The following is an 18,017-nucleotide window of genomic DNA, read 5'->3' as shown; positions in this document are numbered from 1 at the left end:
TGCACAGCCACACGCCCACGGCACTGCCACGTGCCTCGCTGCTCGGCGAGGGCAGGAAGGAGGCGGCCGGCGCTGAGCCCACGCGGGATGCTGGATCCTTGGGCTCGCTGGTACCAGGAAGCCCTCTGGCCCCCATCTGGGGCCTTGCGTGCGGCATCTTTAAAGGCGGTGTGACCGGACCACCGCCGCACGTTGCCAGGAGCCGCTGTGGCTGCTGAGAGGCGGGCCACGGCATCTGGGGCCACAGCTCCTGACCAGCCTGGGGGCACCTCCTCTTCTCTCGAAGCGGTCCCAGGACTGATCCGCCCGGTCGGGTAAAGCAGACAGTTACCCTGGAGGAGGGGATGGTGCCTTTCTCCCTCCCCTCTCCTGGTCCCACCACAGTGGTACAGCTGAGGGAACAGCACACGCTCACGGATGCCAAGGGCAAGCTCAGGGCATCCTTGGAAGAACACAGCCGGTGGCTGGCCAGCCTGCGTCGGAGCCTGAGCGGGGGCCATGCCTGGGGCTGGGGGAGGGGCCCAGGTCTGGAGGGACCGCGTTCTAATCAAGAGGAAACAAGGGCTTCCCTGGTGGCGCAGTGGTTGAGAGTCCGCCCGCCGACGCAGGGGACGCGGGTTCGTGCCCCGGTCCGGGAGGATCCCACGTGCCGCGGAGCGGCTGGGCCCGTGAGCCACGGCCGCTGAGCCTGCGCGTCCGGAGCCTGTGCTCCGCAACGGGAGAGGCCGCAGCGGTGAGAGCCCGCGTACCGCAAAAAAAAAAAAAAAAAAAAAAAGAGGAAACAAGATCGAGGTTTGAATAAACCGTGGTGTGAGGCAAGCTAGGAATTAGTTATGGCCCCAACTCCTGCACAATGCTCACACAGCCCCGCAAAGGACACACAAGACGTGGCTCGCGGTGGCTGCCCTCGGGGAGGGCAACGGCCCGACCGCAGTGCGGGAGTCTGTCCGCTGGTGCCTTGAGAGTTGTGTCCCACGTGCGCCTTTCCCCGTAGAGGAGTTTTCAGGGACCCGATTGGCGACGTCCGGTTAGACAGCTGCTGAGGGCCGCACCTGCACTGCTTTCTCCTGAAGTGTAAACCACGCAAGGCAAGGGGGTGAAAAGCCGGCAGGAACGGGATTTTGGAAGGCTGACGGCACGCAGACTTAAGAGACCCCAGAGTGTAGGGTCCTGGGCTGCGGCGGGGAGAGCCAGCTGAGGTGGAGCGGCCCCGCGGGACCCCCGCAGGCCAAGGCCCGGCAGCACCCGGGTCCTCTGGAGACGGAGGTCACCTGGGGCCCCGGCAGAGGAAGGAACCCCAGGGATTCCTCCCAGCGGCGGACCGGAGTGCTGGCAGGGATCAGAGCATCTCTGCGCGCTGCCCGGCACTGCCTCCGGGGCTCGTTGTCAAGAAGAGGCAAGGGCGAGAGAAGTGTGATCGGAAGAGGGGAGCGGACACACACGTGTACACACCCGTGCGAGCGCGTATACACGCATACATACGTAGAAATGCACGTGTGCGCTCGTACACGTGCACACACACGCATGTGCATGGACACACGTATACAGGCCACACGCAGGTATTTTCTCGTTTCTTCTTTTTAATGGAAGGATAATCCACACACAGAAATGTTTTTTTAATTTAATGTGGCCTTGGGGGTAGAGCGCAGGAAGAGAGAGAAAAGACTTTTCTGAATACAAATTGTTCTAGATTCGATCATGAAATTGGGTGAATACTTCACAATTAAATCGACATTTGAAAAATCAAAACCAAAATAATAGAAATGAACATAACCACAGATTAAGCTAATGGCATTAGCGGGGAAATTATTTCAAGTGACAGTTTGTGTGTCACCACACAATGAAATCTTAGGCTCTCTTCAGTGATTATATTGTTAGTAAGGATAATGATATTGTTGGCCTGAAACTCTCTGATGATTGTAATGATATGTATGATAGAAGACAGATAAATGAAAGACAGACAGATGATAGGTAGGTGGTAGATGGACAGATAGACAGGCGATAGGTGATGGATGGATGGGTGGATGGGTGGACGGACAGACAGACAGACAGATAACAGGGCAAGAAAATAAGTCATCACCTTAACGTCAGTCATTAGGGACCCCGATTTTTAGCGCAGAGAAAGGGATACAGATATAAAATCAAAGAAGGAAAACCCCTGCCCTTCTAAATTTCAGCTAAAATTATCTATAAACTCACAAAGAGCCTTGAACACGCTGTGTCACCAGCAAGCAAGGACGGTATTGAAGACGTTCACAGTCACGTAAAAAGGTCTCAGGAGTGGCTGTGAAGGGGCCCCACTGAGCACATGTGGGAAAATGGAGCATAAAAGGAACAGGAGCCCAGGGCCTCTTGCGGGGCCAGAAAGAAAGGAAATGGTGGAAACACAGAGGAAGGAGGCAGGCCTCGGGGACTCAGCAGCTCCCGGCGGCGCGAGCTGGAGGAATCTGAGTGACCCAGTAAAGCAGTACTGGGTGCTAATCCACGAGTCCTGCTGACAGAAGTAAACCGCTGAATAAATACATAAGGAGAAGAGACAGCTCTCCCTGCAGAAGGATCGCTAAAACTGATGTGGACAGTCAGCCCTCCAAGAGACGGGCCTTAACTGCCCGGCCCTTGGCGGGTGGCTGTACACGGGGACCCCCCTCCAAAGAGGACCCGGTGGGAAGGAGGGGAGAGACTAGCTTCACAGGAGACGACGTGACAAGCGACCCTCAGCGTGCAGCAACGCAGGCATCGGCCGCGCGCCCTGACACGACGGGATGAGAAGGCCCTTCCTCCCCGTCGCGGGGCAGAGTCCCCAACAGACGGGAGAGTCCGCGAGACACCTGACGGGCACTCAGAGCGGTCAAGGTCGTCAAAAACAAGGCAAGTCTGAGCTGTCACAGCCCAGAGGAGCCTAAACGTCATGTGCCGTCCTGGGGCAGAAAAGGACATTGGGTAACCATTAAGGAAATCTGAATAAAATGTGGGCTTTAGTTAACAACAGTGTATCAGCATTGGTTCAGTGATTGTGACAAATGTACCGTCTTAATGTAGCGTGTTCGTAATAGGGGAGACCGGGGGCAGGCATATGGGAATTCCCCGTGCTATCTTCACAATTTTTCTGTAAATCTAAAACTATTCTAAAAATTAAAGTTTGGGGACTTCCCTGGTGGCGCAGTGGTTAAGAACCCGCCTGCCAACGCAGGGGACACGGGTTCGATCCCTGGTCCGGGAAGATCCCACATGCTGCGGAGCAACTAAGCCCGTGCGCCACAGCTACTGAGCCCGCGTGCCCTAGAGCCCGCACGCTGCAACTACTGAGCCCGCATGCTGCAACTACCGAAGCCCGCGTGCCTAGAGCCCGTGATCCACGAGAAGAGAAGTCACCGCAACGAGAAGCCCGCGCACTGCAACGAAGGGTAGCCCCCGATCGCCGCAACTAGAGAAAGCCCGCGCGCAGCAGCAAAGAACCAACGCAGCCAAAAATAAATAATAATTTTTTTAAATTAGACTCCACATATGAGTGCTAGCATATGATATTTGTCTTTGTCTGACTTACCTCACTTAGTATGATCATCTCTAGGTCCATCCATGTTGCTGCAAATGGCATTATTTCATTCTCTTTATGGCTGAGTAATATTGCATTGTATATAGGTAGGTACCACATCTTCTTTATCCATTCATCTGTTAATGGATATTTAGTTTGCTTCCGTTTCTTGGCTACTGTAAATGCTGCTGCAGTGAACACTGGGGTGCATGTATTCTTTCAGATTATGGTTTGCTCCGGACATATGCCCAGTAGTGGGACTGCTGGATCCTATGGTAGCTCTGTTTTTAGTTTTTTTAGGACCCTCCATGCTGTTCTCCATAGTGGCTGTAACAGTTTACATTCAAGAACAGGTCACTCCTGAAGTTTCATTAATCTGAAAGCCGGTGAATAAAAAGAAAGAATGAAGCATGCCTGTTGCTCTTCTTATAAAGACGGTCCCTCAGGGCAACCAAATAATTGAGGAGGGAAAGTTTCTCTTTACAAATTATTCCAAATAATCAATGGAGAAGCAACAACAGAAGTAGAATATCACCATTTTACAGCCCCCGAGCAGTAAACGATCCAGGCAGTGACCATCGGTGGTATAGCTAAAAATGTTAGTGACCAGCTAACGGGTAGTGGTGACCATGCCTGAACCCACCTGTAAATCTTAACATCGCAGAAAAGCACAAGCAGCAGACACCTGGGGGCTCTGACATGGGGGCACACAGCCCCACCTGTGACGTCCGCCTGCCACAAACCGAACCTGAACCAGGTTCCAGCCTCCAGCCAGCAGCGGATGGCAAAACAGTGGACGGAGGCACACGGCAAACAAAACCAAGGGGGTGTGATGGCTTTTCTGCTTCAGCAAATGGACTGCGAGGGAATAAAAGAGGAATGGGGAACCCCATAGAGTAAAAAAGACGCGTGCCAACAGACACAACGTGTGGCTTGAGTTCAGCTCCTGAGTCCAGCGAACCAGCTGTATACTTGGGGACAGTTACGAGACAGTCAGGAAGACTCCAGCCTGAGGGAGTATTTGGTGATATGAGGATTGAGAGTTACCTTTTAGGTGTGATCGTGGTATTGTGACTGTGTTTTTAATGTGAGACTCTGTCTTTTAATACAAAGCAGCCTGGACTGCTCTCGGGCAGGGTGAGAGGAGGCTGGGACTTGCTCCACAAGGACCCGTGGGGGGCGGGGCGGTGGGGTGCGTAGAGGCACTGGAACTGCTCCAGCTGAAGATGCTGGCGCTGGCTGACAAGCCCGCGGTGGTCCAGAATAATGGTCTCTCTGCTCCTGGTTATTTGTGGGACAATTTTCCATAATAAAAAACTGCAGAAATGAGCTTCCTTTTTAATTAACAGACTTTATTTTCTGATAGTTTTAATTTACAGGAAAAAAATAGAGTGAAAAGTACAAGAGTTCTCACATACTCCCTAATCCCTCCCCACCTACCCATTTCTGTATTTTTAACATCTTGCTCTTGCGTGGTACATTCGTTACAACTGATGAACCAATACTGATATATTATATAATATTGATACATTATTATTAACTGAAGTCCACAGTTTACATTAGGGTTCCCTCCTTGCATTGTACGTTCTATGGATTCGGACAAATGTATAATGTCATCTACCCACCATTACAGTATCATATGGAATAATAATTCCATGGCTCTAAAAATCTCCTGTGCTCCACCTTTTCCTCCCTCCCTCCCCGCAACCCCTGGGAACCACTGATCTTTTTTATGGTCTCCACAGTTTTGCTTTTTCCAGAATATCATGTCGTTGGCATCATACAATGTGTGTCCTTTTCAGATTGGCTTCTTTCACTTAGCAAGGTGCACTTAAGGTTCCCTCATGTCCTTCAGTGGCTTGATAGCCCATTTCTTTTTATCACCGAATAACAGTCCCGTTGTCTGGATGTATCACAGTTTACTTATCCACTCACCTATTGAAAGACATCTTGGTTGTGTCCAAGTTTTGGCGATTACGAATAAAGGTGCTATAAACGTCCACGTGCAGGGTTTTGTGTAGACGCAGGTTTTCACTTATTGGGGTGAATGATCACCAAGGAGCCTGATTGCTGAGTCACGCGGAAACAGTAGGTTTAGTTTTGTAAGAAACTGCCAAACTGTCCGCCAAGTGGCTGCGCCGTTTTAGCGTTTCCACCAGCAACGAATGAGAGTTCCTGTTGCTCCAGGTCCTTGCCAGCACTTGGTGTTGTCAGTGCTCTGGAGTTTGGCTACTCTACTAGGCGTATGGTGGTCTCTCGCTGTTGTTTTAATTTGCGTTTCCCTAATGACACAGGATATTGATCATCTGTATATCTTTTTTGGTGAGATATCCAGATCTTTTGCCCAATTCTTATTTGGGTTGTTTGTTTCCTTTTTGTTTTAAGAGTTCTTTGTGTATTTTGGATGCTGGTCCTTTATCCGATACGTGTTTTGCAAAAATTCTCTCCCCATCTGTGGACTGTCTTCTCATTCTCTTGACAGTGTATTCTGCAGAGCAGTTTTTCATTTTAATGGACTGTTTATCAATTTTTTCTTTTATGGATAGTGCTTCTGGTGTTTTATCTGAGAAGTCATTGCTAAACTCAAGGTCACCTAGATTTTCTTTTACATTATCTTCCAGAAGTCTTATAATTTTGTGTTTTACCTTTAGGTCTGTGACCCATTTGGGCTTAATTTTTGTGAAAGGTGTAAGGTCTGTGTCTAGTTTCTTTTTTTTTTCTTTTTTTTTTTTGCATGTGGCTGTCCCATTGTTCCAGCACTATTGTTGAAAAGATTATCTTTTGTCCATTGAATTGCCTTTGCTCCTTTGTCAAAGATCAGTTACTGTATTTGTGTGGGTCTATTTCCGGGCTATCTGTTCTATTCCGTTGCTCTATTTGTTCTTTCACCAATACTTGATTAGTGAAGTTCTGTAGTAAGTCTTGAAGTCAGGCAGTGTCAGGCACCTGACTTTGTACTTCTTCAATACTACATTAGCTATTTTGGGTCTTTTGCCTTTCCATATAAAGTTTAGGATCAGTTTGTCAGTATTCACAAAATAACTGGCTGGGATAGAAATCAGCTCTTTAGGGGTCTTCCTTAAATATGACATTGATGAAAGAATTAATATGAAAGAGAAAGCCCAAAACAAATATACTGTGGAGGGAAAAAAGGAGGAAACAGATTATGCAGGGAGAGTAAGATTATGAAAAGACATTGTTAATATGATCAGTGAGATAAAAGAAGATATTGCATCCTTGCAATACGGACAAAATGCTCTTTTTTAAACTAACAGAGAACAAAATAAGAGCTCTTGAAATTAAAAATATAGCAGATATGAACATTTTGATAGACAGATTGAAAGATAAACTTGAAAAGAACCTCCCAGAAAGAGATGTGGCAAGTTGGAGAGGAAAGATAATTAGAGGGCCAGTCCAGAAGGTCCACCATGTGCTAAATAAGTGTACCTCAAAGAGAAAATGAGGGACTTCCTTGGTGGTCCAGTGGTTAAAACTCCGTGCTTCCACTGCAGGGGCGCTGGTTTGATCCCTGGTTGAGGAACTAAGATGCCGCATGCTGCGCAGCGAGGCCAAATTTTTTTTTAAAGAGAGAAAGAGGGCTTCCCTGGTGGCGCAGTGGTTGAGAGTCCGCCTGCCGACGCGGAGCGGCTGGGCCCGTGAGCCATGGCCGCTGAGCCTGCGCGTCCGGAGCCTGTGCTCCGCAACGGGAGAGGCCACAACAGTGGGAGGCCCGCGTACCGTTAAAAAAAAAAAAAAAAAAGAGAGAGAGAGAAAATGAAAGAAATGTTCAGGAAATAACTGAAGGAAACTTTCTAGAATGGAGGAATGCAAGTTTCCTGATGGAGAGGGATTCAGAGTACCCAGTATAAGAGATGAAAACAGACACACCAAGGCACATCAGCAAATTTCAGAAAACCTGGACCAAGGAAAATATGTGCCTTCTCCATCTAGCTGTTTCATCAATTTGAGACAGGGGCATTAAAATTTCCTACTGTGTTTGCAGAGTTGCCTATTTCTTTAATTCTGTCAAAATTTGGCTTCCTAATACTGAGGCTCTGTTATTAGTTGCATAGATGTTTATGACTGTTATGTCCTCCTTATGAATGACCTCTTGTATCATTATGAAATATCCCATTTTATTTCTGGTAATGCTCTTTTCTTTAAGTCTATTTCTTTCCAGCTTTGTTGATACATAAATTACATACCATAAAATTTCAAACCCTTGAATTACACAGTCCAGTGGATTTTAATATATTCAGGGTTGTACAACCATCACTAGTCTAATTTTGGAACACTTTGTCACTCCAGAAAGGAATCTCATGCCCATCAAGGGGCTCATTCCCTCCAGCCCCCTTTTTGGCTACTATGAATAATGCCGTTATGAACTTCTGTGTAAAGGTATTTGTGTAAGCATGTGTTTTCACTTCTCTTGGCAATATACTTGGAGTGGAGTTTCTGGATCCTAACTCCACGTTTAACTTTTTGAGGAACTGCCAAACTGTTTTGCAAAGTGGATAAAGTCTATTTTGTCAGATATTAATACAGCCACTCCATCTATGGGAAATCGTTTTTCCACTGATTTACTTTCAATCTCTCTGTGTCAAGTGCACAAACAGCATATTTAGGTCTTTTTTAAAATCTGTTTTTATAGCTTCTGCTTTTTAACTGGAGCTTTATCCCATTAATGTAATTATTGACGCGGTTCAGCATAGGTGTACCAGTTTGGTTTGTTTCTCTTCAGATTTCCTCTGTTCTCCCTTTTCTGCTTTATTTTGGATTATCTGACTATTTTTAGAACTCCATTTTATCGGCTTTTAGCTGTAGTTCTTTCCATTCTCTTTAGTGGTGGCTCTAGGATTCCAGTACACATCCTTAACTCTTCCGTCCACTTAGAATTCACACTGCACTCTTCACATGAAGTATAAAAACTTGGCACCCGTACAGGTGTATCTACCTCACTCCTGCCTTCCTTTATGGAACATCTGTCTTAACGTATTGCATCTGTTCACATTATAAACCCCACAAAACAAACAATAGCATTTCTGCCTAAAACAGCCGTATCTATTTTTTAATGAGAATGAAAATCATCTTTTATATTTTTGCCCAGGCATTTATCATTTCTCACATCCTTCATGCCTTCTAAAGATTCTTCATCATTTTCCTCCAGCTTAAAGAACTTCCTTTAGCATTATTTGTAGAACAGGTCTGCTGGCGACAAATTCTCTTGGTTATCATTTATTTACAAAGGTCTTTATTTTGCCTTCCTTCTTTATATTTTCAGTGGTTATAGAATTCTAGGTTGACGATTATTTTACTTTTACAGTTTTAAAATGCTGTTCCAGGCTCTTCTTATCTCCCATGGTTTCTGATGTGAGGTCCACAATAGTTCAAATCACGGTTCCTATGTAAGTAATATGTCCTTCTCTGGCTGCTTTAAGATTTCTCTGGCTTTCAGCAGATTGACTATAATGTGCCTAGGCATGATGTTCTTGGTATTTATCATACTTGGGAATCACTGAGCTTCTTGAATCTGTGCATTAATGTCCTTCACCTAACTGGGGAACTTTTCAGCCATCATATTTTCTGACCCATTTTCTCTCTCCCCTTCTGGGCCTCTAATTATCATTATGTTAGACCTTCTGACATTGTCCCACAAGTCCTTAACACTGTGTTCACTTCTGAAAATCTTTTCTCTCTTCATATTGGATAAGTCCTGTTTCTGTACTGAAGTTCACTCTTTGCGCTGTCATATCCATTCTGCTATTAAACCCATCCAGTGCTTTTTTTAAAATTTCAGATACTGTATATTTTTAGCTCTAACATTTCTCATGTTTTTTTTTCTTTGCTGAGATTTCCTATTTTTCATGCCTTGAGAGTATATTTTCTTTTAGCCAGTTGAGTATTGTTATAATAACTGTTTTAAAGTCCTCGTCTACTAATTCCAACACCTTGGGTCATCTGTGGCTTCATCAGGTAAGTTTGTATAGTATCCTGAATATTGTGACTGTTATGCTGTGGCAACTCTAGATTCTGTTACACTTCTTGCTTGAGTGCTGATGTTTCTGTTTTAGTTGACAACTACCTTGGTTAGACTCAAGCTGCAAACTGTCTAGCCTACCGTGGCAGCTGCTCAAATATCAGTTCAGGTGTTTTAGCCTTATCTGCAAGCTATTTTGAGTTGGCCCTGTGCACACATAGTTCAGATGTCAACCACAGACTTGGGAAAAGTTTACACACAGAACACGGAACTACTCTTCTCTGGCTCTCTCCTCTCTGGAATTCTCCCCTCACTTCGGCAGCTGTGGACACAAAGGGCTCCGTCCTCTGATTTCTCAATCCAGAAAGGCTGCGGTTTCTACCAGAGCATCAGGTAACTCACACCACTCTGTGTCCACGGCCCAAAGCTTCCGATTTTCCACTCCCACCCAAAATCTGCCTACCTTTGTTCATGTTCCAGAGCTGTCAGGGGACTGTTTCTGTTGGTTTGGGTTTGAGCATGAGGGACTATATTCTGTCCAGACTTTACAGCTGTTACCTGCAGAAGAGTTAGTCTTAGGAGCTTACTTTACCTTCCCCTCCAACCTCAAATTTTATACCCAGGCAAACTACTATTTAAGTGTGCAGGTAAAGCCATTTTCAAATAGACAATGTCTAAAAAAATCACCTCCCAAACTCCTTTTATTGGAAAACTACTGGAGAATGTCCTCGACCAAAAATGAGGTTTTGAATCAAATAAATACAACCATGTGGTCTAGGGTTCAGAAGCTCCAACGCAAGACAGAATCAGAAGGAATCCTGAGGGTGGCAGTTATGGGGTCACAGGCCAAGAGAACACTGAACCCACACTGTTTGTTAGAGAAGTCTTCAGGAGTGATTTGTTCAAGAAGACAAACTTAACAAGACATCCAACGTACCTGAAGATTTTGAAAAGAGATTTACATAATTAAGGAGGTGTTTGGACTCGAATTACTGTTAAGTACACAGAAAATTAAACCAGTCTAAAAACGCCAGAAAATTATTTCACTCCAGGGAAAACAAAACGCCCTGGAAAAGGCAAAGTAATCATAGTATACCATGTGGTTTACCTGTAGACAGATGTCACAGTCATGACGTAAACCCTGAATGTTGATCTGGTTAAAACTACTATGTAGGGCTTCCCTGGTGGCGCAGCGGTTGAGAGTCCGCCTGCCGATGCAGGGGACGCGGGTTCGCGCCCCGGGCGGAGCGGCGGGGCCCGTGAGCCGTGGCCGCTGGGCCTGCGCGTCCGGAGCCTGTGCTCCGCAACGGGAGAGGCCACAGCGGTGAGAGGCCCGCAAAAAAAAACAACAAAACAAAAGAACTACTATGTAACTATCACCTGAGGACGGAAGTCCTGGAAAACTGGTGGTACGGGGGCGGGGGGGTGGTGAAGAAAAAGAGCTAAGTTCGTAGTTCTCAGCCTTCGCTGAGGGTGACTTCGACCTCCCAGAGGACAGCTGGCAATGGCTAGAGACACTGCTGGTGGTCACTTTGTGGGGGAGTGGATTGCTGGACCTGGGGGGTAGAACGCAGGAATGCTGCTAAACATCCTGCAGTGCACACACCGGCACAAAGAACTGATTGGTCCAAAACTGCAGGAGTGCCACAGCTGAGAATGCTGAGCTAGATCGTCATTTTCAGTAGTGGTGTGTCAGTCAGCAGATGATATCTAAAATTAAAGCATCAAGTGGCAGCATGGTAAGGGATGCAGTGATGGATATGGAAAGAACTGGCTGAAGGCTTTGGGGATGAGAAGTGGGGCTCGGTGGTGAGGTCCTGTGGGCTTTGTAACAAACCTTGTAGAATTCTGCCTCTTTAAACCGTGTACACATACACGCTTGGTATTTCAAGTAACAATTTAAGGGGAACTAGAGAATTATTTAGAAAGATACGAAAGTGTGAAAAGGAAGGCAGAACTTCCCTGAGCCAAGGTGGTGGCCAGGCTGGTGTTCTTGCCTGCTGCCAGGATGTGGCCATGCTTTACTCCCTGCATAAATCACACCAGGTCTGCATGTAAGAATGATGCGATGGAGAGAATGGCATTCTCTCTCACAGGTAACTAGATCTGCTCCAAGGCTGTAATCTTCAGGACCTGGCTTAACCTGTAAATGTGGTGGGTGATTAAGGCACACACCTTCTGGTGGCAGCATGCCAGACTTGTAGGCCCGGTGTGGTGTTTGTTTTTGGTGGTTTTGTTTTTGTTTTTGAGGGACCGTGAAAGTTCAGTGGGCAACGGAGGAACCAGCAAGCATTTAACTTACTCAGTCTCTGAGGTTCCTGTCCCCACATGAGCAATTTGGACCATCTGCTTTAAGGGTGGTAGCTGTGGCTCCACAGTCCCGTTCTGGTTAAACTGAAGTTTCAGTTTGTTAAAAGCCTGGGAAACTAAGTGCAGCTCTGCTCTTTGCTCTCCTGTCCCCCTGTGCCGCAAGGAGGATGGAGCTGCATGTTCCCATCCTGCCTCGCTGGCCATGGGCTTACTGATTCCAGGTTGAATGGTGTTGCTGGTGTTTCTGTGCCGTCTTGGAAGAGGGTATCCATATGCGTCACAGCACGGCCACTTGACACCTCCATGCTGTGGCTGCTGAAGTGCCACCTGTGCAGTAGCAGCTGAGCCACAAAAGCCCATGCAGCCCGCAGCTCTGGCCTCGGTGTGCGTCTTGCTCTGGGGGCCGGACTTCATCCAGAGCTTGTTTACTTGCAAAGCAGCGTGTGAACTTAAGTTGGGTGTGGCTGAGGGGAGACGGAAGGGGAAAGGGGAGCATGAGGGGCCCACGGTCCGGGGGGGCTCCGTGGCAGGGGCTGCTACCCACTGTGGGCTTGAGAAGCCGGTCCTTCTGTCTGGAGCAGGTGTCGCGCTCGTCCTTGGGGGGGGGGGGGTCCTTGAGCCCCTCCCCATGCCTGCACTGACCCATCACGAACAGGACAGGGGCCCGCCCGTCGGCGGCAGGGTGCGGTCCTCCTCTTGGTCTGCCCTCCTCACACCGGGCTGGCCGCCGAGGTCTGGAGGGTGGGCGGCCGGGCGCTGTCTGTGCCGCAGGCATCTCACCAGGGCCTCGGGCAGCTCCATCCCGCACAACCCACGTCGCCGCGTCCCGTGGTTCCAGACCTGAGCGGGTCTCCGCAGCCCTCCTGCCTCCCTCCGGTCCACGCGGGCCCTCCTCCCATCCCGAGTGACTGACGCTCCTGAAACATCGGTCCCTCTCATGCTCAAAACCTGAGGTCTCAGCGGGCACTCGAGGCTCCGCTGACTGGGCCTTGGGCCTCTCAGAACCCAGGCTCTTCTTCTACCCGCTCCCCGCTGGGTTCACACTGCCCTGGCCCCCGGGCCATCTTGCCGTCCCACGAACGTGCCAGGCTCGTGCTCACCTCAGCGCTCGGCCCTGGCTGCGCCGGCTGTCCAGTGCCCCATCACCACGACCCAATGCCTGAGCACAGCGCCTGCCCCTCTCTCTTGCCGGCCCTGCTTTCCCTGGTGGCACTCAGCACAGCTTAGATGGCATCTGTTCACTGATTTCTGTGCCGTCCGACTCCCCCGTGAGAATGTAAGCCCCCGGAGGGTGGGGACGGACTGTCCGCCCCCGTACCTCCTGGATCTAGTGGGCCCTCAGAGCAAGAGTGGTGGCTGGAATGCATGAATGAGCACTGCTGTCCTGGCGCACTTGTGGGAGGAGAGATGCGGAGGGCGGAGACCGGTGTGCCTCGGACTGCGCGTCCCGGGTTATCTGCGGCCTGGCTGAGTTGGGCCCGCTGCTTCCACCCTGGCAAGCTCGGGGACAGCCGTCCCCTCTCCTGGCCCAACTCTCCACCGCCCTCTCCCCCCGCCCAACTTCTTTACTTCCCGAATTCATCTGGCTCCCTAATCACACTCTGAGAAAATCAGTGAAAAGGAGAGGCGCTAGGAGTCACTGCAAAGACTGCGGCTGCCGCCCGGAATCAGACGCATCTCCCCCTCCCGGGCAGCCTCCTGGACCACCCTTCCCCGGTGGCCAGCTGCCTGGTTTGCCCGGCCAGGCCTGAAGGGGTTCCCGGGCCCCGGGAGAGCCGGGGTGAAGCAGACCGAGCTGGCCTGGAAGAGGCCCGCGGAGGTGATCAGACCCGCTTGCCTGGGTCCTGGTCGTCGGAGCCGGGCACCTGGTGCGTCCGCTGGGGTCTGGTTACATGGGGTGTTGGATGTGTGAAGACTCACCAAACCTTGCTGACTCTTCTGTTTGTGGCTACGCTGCACTTTGATGGTTTTTAAGGAATCCGCGGCAGGAGAAAGAAGTACAGCAAAACGTGGACTGACGATCGCAAGCCTGGGCAGGGTTTCAGGTGCTTCTTATCAGTTCTCGACCGTTAGGGCAGTTTTCTTTCCTCGAAGACAGTGCTTGGAGCCGTCACGAACGCCACCTCCTGTGGGTTCGCTCTCTGTGCCGCCCTCCGTGCCCGGCACTCATACCAGGAGCTGGGGGGACAGCAGGTGCCGGAGCCCACCTGGGCGGGGATAGGGGCTGGGCCATCAAGGGAGGCGTACGTAGCTCGGGGGCCGGGGGGAAGCTCGCTCTCGCGGCAGCCGCGGCGACGTTCACTCCCGGAAAGCGGCCCCGGCCGGTGACCAGCTCTGGGCTGCAGGAGGCCCGGCCTCGCCTTCCAGGCCGCGCAGCTTCTGCTCGGTTTCCCCGAAGGCGCCTTCGCTCCCGCGGGGCCGGCCCACGTGTGCCCCCCTCCGGCCGGGCGCTGGGTTCCCGTTGGCTTACCGCCCTGCCCTCTCTCCCCACAGGTTAACGACGAGAACGTCGTGAAAGTCGGCCACCGGCAGGTGGTGAACATGATCCGCCAGGGCGGAAATCACCTCGTCCTCAAGGTGGTCACGGTGACCAGGAATCTCGACCCAGACGACACGGCCAGGAAGAAAGGTGCCCTCCCAGCCGCCGGCCCTGCCCGAAGGATGGGGGGGGGGGGCAGGGCTCTTTCCCCCCAGCCCCCTGTGCTCAGGTGCTCGCGGGGTGTGCCCCATCTCCTGCCACTGGGCGGGGCGGGGGGGGGGGTCCCGTTCCCCCTGCCCCACAGTAGGAAACAAGTCAGAAAGGGAGGTTAGGAGGGGACTCGGGCTTGCCCACAGGAAGTGGCGGCCTCAGGCCAGGGCTGTGCTCAGCAGACGGGGGCCTGGGGGCTCCCGCTCCAAACTCCCCTGCATCAGTCACTGTGGTGGCATGCTGCCCGGGCCCGTGGAACGGAGAGGTCCTCGGGCCCACCCTCCTTCCCAAGGGAGGTCACAGCTGGGGGACACTGGGGCTGAGCAAGGCCTGCAGAGGGGCGCCGGAAGCAGGCCAGAGCCGCTCCCCGGCAGGAAAGAGACTGGAGAAGCACGTCGGGACCTCCGGTATTTCAGCACTGCCGTGACCGCTGCCAGCTTCCCCGCCCTGGGGGAGGCCCCATCTCAGCCTTCCCAGCAGGTTCAGGGGCCCTACCTGCCGTTTGTTCTGGAAGGGGCAGGGGGGTGGCGGCACTGGGGCCCGGCTCTCACCTCCATCTCTCCTGTCTGCCCCCCAAGCTCCTCCACCTCCAAAGCGTGCTCCGACCACGGCCCTCACCCTGCGCTCCAAGTCCATGACCTCGGAGCTGGAGGAGCTCGGTAAGTGCCACGTCCAGCCCGCTCCAGCCCTGCGCTGTCGCCGGCACCCGGCACGCCAGCGGGCCGGCCTCGGCGAAGCCCCAGCCTCTGCATGGCCCTCTGCTTGCTTGCGCGCCCCTCTCCTGGCCCCGACACCCGGAAAGGGGTCAGGAAACGCCCCCGTGTGCGGCGCTGCCACGCTGGCCCGCTGGGGCCCTGCCGGCTTCGGGGGTGGTTAGTAGTTTCGCCTAACCTCCTTTTGGTTCGTCTAACATTGTTTTGTTTTGAATTTTTGGGCCTCTCACTAGTGGATAAAGGTAAGCTGCCCCACTGTGGCCCCCACCCCCAAACAGCCCCCCTGCCATCTAGGGTGCCCCCCGAAATCTTCCCCACCGTGTGTGGCTCAGACCAGAAAGCTGCGGCCCTGGCGTCTGGCATAGATAGCAGAGGGGCTGGCGGGCCTGGTGGGCTGCAGGCCAAGCGGAGGGAGTTCCTGGTGCCTTCTCGAAAGGACTGCAAAGGACAGAGGGCTGTGACCACTGGCCCCACCACATGGCCTGGGGAAGGATGTGCAGAGCAACGTGAGCCCTGGGTCTAGTGGCCATGTGGCTGATGAAGAGGAATGACACTCCGGGCGCTGGTTAAGTGTGACACTGGGGTGTCACCACGGCGCCCAGGGAAGCCTCCAGGAGGAGGTCGCTCTGACCACATGGGAGTGGGCGAGTGGACTGACGGCGTACTCCGCTGAGAGGGCTCGGGGGGCAGGGCGGGGAAGCATCTGTGAGCTCTGCCCGGGGCAGGTTACGGGGGCACAAAACAAATCGTCAGGCCCAGCCGGTCCAGGGGCTGGGAGTCCAAGCATCCTCACTGGTCTGCGACTTGCTGTCGCTGCCACCTGGTCCCAGCCTTCAGGGGGAGACCCTTTCCTTTGGCCCTTCCCACCAAAAGAGTACAGAGCGGCCCCTTCTTCCTTGCAGCTCCTTTGGGAGGGTCTCCCACACTCTGTCCTCCCCAGGCCCAGGCCGTCTCCCAGCGAGGGCCCCCTCGCCTGTCACCGTGTCCTGGGTCTCAAATCTGCAGCTCAGCTGGAGGCCTAGGTCTTCTAGAAAAGGGCAGCACTGCTGTGGTGGGGCTCCCCACCTCCACCCAGAGCCTCGAGTTCGCCCAGAGCCCCTTTCCTCTGGCCCTTCCTTGCCCACACCTTGTCTGTCCAAACAAGACTCTCCAGGAAACACCCCCTGAACCCCAGGCCTGGCCCAGCCCCCGACGGGGACGACAGTGTGAATTATCACCCGTGTTTCTCTCAAGCCAGGCAGCATGTGCCACGCGGGCTCCTCCAAGGCGCCAGTGGCGGGCTCCCCCCAGGAGGGCCCACGGGCAGGTCACCTTTAAGGGGGCTCAGCTCAGGGCGCTGTGAGGGTCCTTCCTAAGAGCTGCCTCAGCTCACGCGGTCCAGTTTGGCGGGGTGCCAGGAAGGGGCGGGTGCTGAGTGAGAGGAAAGCCCCTTGTCCCCGCGGGAAGCGGGTTTGCTGGAGGGCAAGTCAGAAAAGGCAGGCCACCTGCCGGCAGATCCCAGGAGAGCGTAGACAGTGCATCCCTGCCCACGCGCGTGTGCCCCGCGTGTGCCCCAGAGCCAGGGGTGCGCGCGGCGGGGCAGTCGGCCCCCAGCGAGGCAGCGCCGCCGCCACGGGACTCACACTCCCCTTTCTGTTTGCAAGCCTCCGTCCGGAAGAAGAAGGGTAAGGGGCGACCCGGTGTCTGTCTCAACCCCCGCACGCACGCCTGTGGCCCTCAGCGTCGAGTCTAGACCGTGCCGTGACCTTGTACTGTCTCCTCCCTGTTCGGGGTCCTGTAGGGGGCCCGGCCCCAGGACGCGTCCCGTTTCAGTCTGTCACACCTGCCCCGCCCCTCCCGTCTGTGGTGCCCCAGCGTGTTCTGCGTCTCCCCAAGTCGTGTCCACGTCATCGTGACTGTGGGGACCCCGCGCCCCGTCACAGCTGGGCCTGCCCGGGTCGGGGTCGGGGGGGGGCGGGCAGGCAGCCTCCGTGGCTGCTGGCCAGGGTGCAGGCCAGCAGGGCCCCTGGCAAACGGACCCCTGAGCGCCCTCCGCCGTGGGTGGCGGCTGCCGCCTCCCTTCAGCTCCAGAAAACCCCCCGCTCTCCAGTAGGCCTGCTCTACACGTGCAGGAAGACTGCCCTTGAGCTGGGGGCAGCTGCAAGGCCATGCCCCTGCCCCTGCCCCAGGCCGGCGTGGAGATGGAGGACGCAGCCTCTGTGCCGTGAGCCGCTGAGACACCAGCCCCGCAAGCCCAGCAGCCGGGCCCCGATCGGCCCCCCCCCGCAGCAGTGCCCACATCCGGGGGTGGGTTTCCACCTAGTAGCTAGCTGGCGACGACTACCCCAGCGACTAGAAGCAGCGCTGCCAGTTCAGGGGCAGGCGGTGACCCTCTCGCAGGCCCTAGGCGCTACCGCTAAGACAGCACGGTACCCGCGACGCTGAGATGGGGAGGTGGTTCTCAGAACCCAGCAGGGCGGTATCTGGGGGCAGGGTCGCGGGTCCTGGAGCACCGGGAAGCGCCTCCTCCCTCACCCACTGTCTCCCTGGAGGCAGGCTAACCCTCGCAGCCTCTCTCTGGAGCAGTCCTGGGCCTCCCCCCCACCCCCAGGGGCTGCCCGGGGAATTCCCAGTGGGCTTCCTAGGATGGGTCACTGTGTCAACCACGTCCACGTGGTGGACGCCCAGGGCACAGGAAGTTTCCTGGGATTACCTTTCCCTCTGAACCCCCCTTCGATCCAACGCCAACGCCAAGGAACAGCCCCCTCCATCCACCGTAACTTCCAGAAGAGGCACCGCACCAGGGGCTGCGGGAGC

At 53.2% G+C, this 18,017-nt stretch overlaps 1 protein-coding gene across 2 annotated transcripts in view; it reads left to right on the top strand.

Annotated features, from left to right (window-relative positions):
- SHANK2 (SH3 and multiple ankyrin repeat domains 2) overlaps positions 1 to 18,017 on the top strand; it is a 464,476-nt gene that overhangs the window by 425,013 nt on the left and 21,446 nt on the right. For both annotated transcript variants that reach the window (XM_024133268.1, XM_055079758.1), the window contains 4 exons: positions 14,313 to 14,448; positions 15,087 to 15,167; positions 15,455 to 15,463; positions 16,865 to 16,885. In XM_024133268.1, coding sequence (XP_023989036.1) covers positions 14,313 to 14,448; positions 15,087 to 15,167; positions 15,455 to 15,463; positions 16,865 to 16,885 — 247 coding nt within the window. The remainder of the gene's footprint in view (positions 1 to 14,312; positions 14,449 to 15,086; positions 15,168 to 15,454; positions 15,464 to 16,864; positions 16,886 to 18,017) is intronic.

The sequence above is a fragment of the Physeter macrocephalus genome, chromosome 18 (assembly GCF_002837175.3).
Source record: "Physeter macrocephalus isolate SW-GA chromosome 18, ASM283717v5, whole genome shotgun sequence".
Taxonomy (NCBI): Eukaryota; Metazoa; Chordata; class Mammalia; order Artiodactyla; family Physeteridae; genus Physeter; species Physeter macrocephalus.
The sequence above is the reverse complement of the archived record's forward strand: the minus strand, read 5'-3'. Positions and strand labels throughout refer to the sequence as shown.